The 5,856-nt window shown below is 52.5% G+C and overlaps 1 protein-coding gene across 1 annotated transcript; it reads left to right on the forward strand.

The window, feature by feature from the left end:
• The first annotated feature begins 2,040 nt into the window (after positions 1 to 2,040).
• KCNA5 (potassium voltage-gated channel subfamily A member 5) lies at positions 2,041 to 4,777 on the forward strand. Its single transcript, XM_035138485.2, has one exon. The coding sequence runs from the start codon at positions 2,041 to 2,043 to the stop codon at positions 3,871 to 3,873; it is 1,833 nt and encodes a 610-aa protein (XP_034994376.1). The 3' UTR covers positions 3,874 to 4,777.
• The last annotated feature ends 1,079 nt before the right edge of the window (positions 4,778 to 5,856 follow it).

A 5,856-nucleotide genomic window follows, 5' to 3' on the forward strand; every position in this document is an offset into this window, starting at 1 on the left:
ACCGCAGACCTTCCGATCAGCAAGCCCTAGGCTCAGTGGTTTAGACCACAGTGCCACCCGCGTCCCAGGTGCCCTAAGTTTTTAGCTGATGCCAATTCTTCTTTTAATTAAGTTTCTAGTCCTTAAGATTATAAAAAACAAGTACAAAGGGGGATTTGAAATGCCAGTGACCTAGAAGCCAGCAAAAACATATGCCTAGAAATCAGCAGCACAGTTGAAGGAAGGAAAGACGAGGAGCAGCAGTGCCCATCCCTGGCAACATTGCACCGGGTTCTCAGGACAGTCATAGAAAGAAGCATGAGACTCTTAATCTCAGGATTGTGGGTTTAAGTGCCACATTGGGCAAAAGATTCCTGCATTACAGGGGGTTGGACTAGATGACCCTCTTGGTCCCTTCCAACTCCATAAATCTATGATTATATGCCAGTTTGCCACACGGCCATGTCTGTGGGTTATCTGCCGCAACCTTGCTGCTGCCTACTGAGTCCACAAGGCAGCTGTGATTCCATACTCCATGAAGTGGGGAAACAAGCCAAAGCGTTTAAAGGAACAGTTGACAACCTGTTTTCAGGACAACCTTAGGCAGGTGCAACCAAAGCCAGGTCACTCCTTTGCTCTGAAGAGGAAACAATGGCCATTCTTATTAATACTTCTTTGGTCATTCTCTGTGCATTTGCCATGAACTGCTGCCAGTCTCTGTGTTACCAAACTTTTAGGGCCAGTGGGGCTGTTTAAGGGAGCATCTGAATGTAGGTGAAGGAGGAAGAAGAGCAGTTTCTTGCCTGTTGAGAATTTTTTTTCATGAGGGTGTCTATATTGAGGTACTGGCAAGAAAGTAACCCTGTTGATGTAAAATCCTTTTAGCCAAAACCAAACCCAAAAAATCAAGTTCATGAAAGGGGCGGCTATCTATGCCTTTGAGATCTTTTGGCTCCTGTTGGTCCTGTGTGTGACTAGGCGAGTCCCTGGTTCAAATTTCACCTTCGCTGTAAACGCACCAGGTGGGCTTATAAGCCATAGGTTCCCCAACCACTTTCTCTCCGTCCCCGTCTCGGAGATAAAACACGGACCAACCTTCTTCACCGGAAAAAGATGCTGCATGCGCAAGACTTTGAACAGAAATGGCAAATGGTAGCGGAGTTTGCAGAGATGTCTGGCTTTCCGCACGCCTCCATTTCTCTGCTTCTGCAAATGTACTGGCAAAACATCCGTGTGGCTTTCCTGAGATATAATCCTCCCCCCCCCTCCACTCGTGCGCTGGATGTTGAAAGTAATATCACAAGGGAACAGTAATAATCTCTTGCATTATCCCTGTGAAGCCGCAGTTCCCCCGCCGCCCTCCCCCGCCGCTGCATTTGCCGAAGCAAAACAACCCCCCGCCGCCTGGGCGCATCTCCCTTTCCTCCGCTGCCTCGGAGTGGAATCCCCGCGCATCCCAACAGGTGCGCAAAATTGCGCGGGGAGCGCTCCCTCGAGAATGATGGAGATGGCCCGTCTGGAGACAGGCGCCCCGGGGGCTCTCTACCTCGTTCGCCGCGCAGCGCGCCCAGAGGTGCTCTCGTTCCACCCGGAGGGAGAAGTCCAGGCGGCGCGCGCGCGCGCGCATCTCCCGCGTCCCGCCCCCCACGCGCAGAAGCGGCTCTTCGTTGTCGGGCCCGGCGCGCCGCGGGGGGCGGGCTTTTGCTTAGCAGGCGGCGGCGGCGGCGGCGGCGTGGGGGGCGCGCGCGCGCGGATTTGCCGAGGCCGCGGTTGCGCCGGAGAGACGAGCGCCGCCGGGACCCCCGCCTCCTCGTTGCCGCCCGGGAAGGAGGCGAGCGCCTCGCTTGACGTCAGGAGGAGCCGGCGAGCCAGCGAGCGAGAGCCTGCCGCCTCCTCTCCGCGTTTGGCCGCCGCTTGGCGCGCTTCGTGCGCGCCCAAGCAGCAGCAGCAGCAGGAGGAGGCGCGCCGCCCCACCGGGAGGTGGCTGCCTCGGACAGGGCGCAGCATGCAGGGCGCCTCCGATGCCTCTTGGTGCCCCCGACGACGCCCCGGCTGCCCCCCATGGAGATCGCGCTGGTAACGCTGGAGAACGGCGGCGCCACGGCCATCGGCGAAGATGGCCCCGGAGGCGGCCTGAGCCGGGCTGAGCGGCTCCCTTGGCTCCCCGAGTGCGGCGGCAAGGAGGGCTGCCCGGAGCCGGGCTCAGCGCGCGGCCCCTCGCGAGGCCTCCTGCGCCCACCAGACGGGGCCATGCTGGCGGCCGACGAAGAAGGGCCCCCTCGCCCGGGTAGGGCCAGGGCCGCGGCCGCGGCCGCGGCCCCGTCAGCTACCGAGCCGCCGCCGCCGCCTTTGTCGTTGGCGGGTGCTGGGGGCGACGAGGGCGACGAGGGGCCGGAGGCGGAGGCGGAGAGCGAACGCGCCCTGGGCGGCCAGCAGCGCGTCCTGCTCAACATCTCCGGGCTGCGCTTCGAGACGCAGCTGGGAACCCTCAGCCAGTTCCCGGACACGCTGCTGGGGGACCCCGAGAAGCGCATGCGGTACTTCGACCCGCTGCGCAACGAGTACTTCTTTGACCGCAACCGGCCCAGCTTCGACGGCATCCTCTACTTCTACCAGTCCGGCGGCAAGCTGCGGCGGCCCGTCAACGTCTCCATAGACGTGTTCGCCGATGAGATCCGCTTCTACCAGCTGGGCGACGAGGCCATGGAGCGCTTCCGCGAGGACGAGGGCTTCATCCGCGAGGAGGAGAAGCCTCTCCCAGCGCACGAGTTCCAGCGTCAGGTGTGGCTCATCTTCGAGTACCCAGAAAGCTCCAGCTCGGCGCGGGGCATCGCCATCGTCTCGGTGCTTGTCATCCTCATCTCCATCATCACCTTCTGCCTAGAGACGCTGCCCGAGTTCCGCGACGAGCGGGAGCTGCGCGTGCCCCTGCTCCTGTCGCCCAACGGCACGGAGGAAAGCGCCCCGACGGCGCCCAGCGCCCTCAGCGACCCCTTCTTCATCATCGAGACCACGTGCGTCATCTGGTTCACCTTCGAGCTGCTGGTGCGCTTCTTCGCCTGCCCCAGCAAGCCCGAGTTCTCCAGGAACATCATGAACATCATTGACATTGTGGCCATCATCCCTTACTTCATCACGCTGGGGACGGAGCTGGCTCAGGAGCAGCAGAAGAAGGAGCAGCCGCAGGGCGGCAGTAGCAGTAGCAGCAGCAGCAGCAGCAGCAATGGGGGCCAGCAACAAGCCATGTCCTTGGCCATCCTGAGAGTCATCCGCCTGGTCAGGGTCTTCCGGATCTTCAAGCTCTCCAGGCACTCCAAGGGGCTGCAGATCTTGGGTCAGACTTTGAAAGCCAGCATGAGGGAACTGGGCCTTCTCATCTTCTTCCTTTTCATCGGAGTGATTCTCTTCTCCAGTGCCGTGTATTTTGCTGAGGCTGATGATCCCGAATCACATTTCTCCAGCATCCCCGATGCCTTCTGGTGGGCCGTGGTCACCATGACCACGGTGGGCTATGGAGATATGAGGCCTGTCACTGTAGGGGGCAAGATTGTGGGGTCCTTGTGTGCTATTGCTGGCGTGCTCACCATTGCCCTGCCTGTCCCCGTTATCGTCTCCAACTTCAACTACTTCTACCACCGAGAAACTGACCACGATGAACAGGCCATCCTCAAGGAGGATTCTAGTACTGCTCAAGGTGGCTCAGCCGGGGACTTGAAGAGACGAACCAGCAAAGACTCTTTGGACAAATCCGTTGTGCACTTGGAAAATGCTGAGGGGGTTAACAATGGGACCGGGTCTGTGGAAAAGGCCAACATCAAAGCTAAAAGCAGCATGGATCTCAGAAAATCTCTCTATGCACTCTGCCTGGATACCAACAGGGAAACAGACTTGTAAAACAAGGGGAATAGGAAGAACGTGGAATTATTAGAGAAAGCTAAATGGTACTGTCACTTAGTATTCATTTTTGAAATATGGTAGCTGTTCTTAAGAAACCTTCAGGAAAAAGCAAATTATTTTGTTTCATTTTGGTTTTTAATGTTCTCCCCTTCCCATGAGACTGTCTTCTATTTATAAAACCAGCTAAGATTGAGCTAGACACCTCCCATTATCTAGGAGGCTTTCTAAGCTGTCAAGTGCAAATTGATGTTGCTTGCGGATAATTTATTTTACTAAAGAAGAAACAGTTCATTTGTAGCACAGTTCATTTGTCCAAACCCTCTTTTCCCATGGGAAGTAAATGGATTATTTGTTGGTACTGTAGTTTCAAGCCGAAATATTTCTATTTTCTATATGTCTGATTATATTTATAGATGAAAAGAGCACTTTTTGGTGATGTATGACTTCATAAAATCTCTAGAAACTTTTAGTGAAGTAATATATCCCCCCCCCTTTTAGAACAAAACTGATTTTCTCGTGTGTGAAGTGAATGTGGTATTTTCAGCCTTCTAGCAGAAAAGTATTTTGTTGTCAGAGTTGGGTTTTTGTTCTCTTGTTGAGCCTTAAATTATTAAAAATGCAGATTTTTTTCTTAATAAATACATATAATACTGTATAATATTTCTGATAATACAGTGATGTGCTTTTTATCCCAAGGAACAAAAATCTTAAAAGTTTGTTGGTGTTGCTGTTTGGTTGTTTGTCCTTTATAACTGGTGTTTTTTAAGGGTTTTGTTTTGTTACTAGAAACTGTTTACTGTTAATCAGGTTTGATCCAAGTGCACCACAGATCAAAGGCACTGGACATGACATAAGCAGAGCGTGGGAATAAATATGCTCAGGATGTGAAGCCTTTTGAATTTGGTTGTCTCACTGACAGTATTTCAGGAATGGTTGCTTCTGAAAGTATCTCATGCCGAATGCAGTTATCTAAATAATGCTCTTGTGGCTTAGATTTTGCATGGGACAAGCATGGAGAAATCTTCAATGGGCCTATTTGGCTCAGAGCTTTCTTCAAAAACAGTATCCTGCACAGAAGTTCCCGAATGATCAATGGCAGGGGTCAGGACTACCATTATGAAGCACAGAACTTCATTGTTCACCTGGATAATGCAGCCTGCCATGAAATCAGCTGAGCCATGTCTTCAGACAACCATCCTCATCATTTTTGTTGCTGCAGCAAGGAGCCACGTTATATGAGTTTGTGTCGAACTCCCATTTCATTGTGAATGAAGGTTTCAGTCCTTTACCAATGAACAAAGAAGAGGATCGGCAAGCAAGGTTAGTTTATATCTAATTCAAAACTACTGTATCATGCTGAATTGCATTTGTTAATGAGTGCTTTGGCTAAGAAAGTGAATCAAGGTAGCTTTAAATCACTCTTGAAAGCTTAGCCCCAAGACTCCTTTGAATTGTGTCATGATTAACATATGGCCTAATCCTTCTTTACATGCCAGAAAGACCTCAGCACACAGGAGCCAAGCATAGCTGCCAAGTTTTCCCTTTTCTCACGAGGAAGCCTATTCAGCATAAGGGAATTTCCCTTAAAAAAAGGGAGAACTTGGCAGCTATGGAGCCAAGTGCATATAGATAGCTCACCCTGTCACGGGGATTCAAACTGCCGACCTTCTGATCAGCAAGCCCAAGAGGCTCAGTGGTTTAGACCACAGCGCCACCCATTGCTCTGTCCCAGCTCCTGCCAACCTAGCAGTTTGAAAGCACACCAATGCAAGTATAGTGATACCTTGGTTTACAACCATAATCTGTTCTGGAGGTCCAGTTATAAACCAAAACAGGTTGTAACCCAAGGCGCGCTTTCACCAATGGGGCCTCAAAAAAGGGGGGGGGAAGGGTTGTAATCCAAAAAAACGGGTTGTAATCCAAAAAAAGGGACACACACTTCAGGGTTTGATGTGGCTGTAATCCAAAACGGTTGCAAAC

The sequence above is a fragment of the Zootoca vivipara genome, chromosome 5, assembly GCF_963506605.1.
Source record: "Zootoca vivipara chromosome 5, rZooViv1.1, whole genome shotgun sequence".
Lineage (NCBI taxonomy): Eukaryota > Metazoa > Chordata > Lepidosauria > Squamata > Lacertidae > Zootoca > Zootoca vivipara.

What these genes read in the sequence shown, in the direction of transcription:
- KCNA5 (XM_035138485.2), top strand. Translation starts at nt 2,041, where the DNA reads ATGGAGATCGCGCTGGTAACGCTGGAGAACGGCGGCGCCACGGCCATC.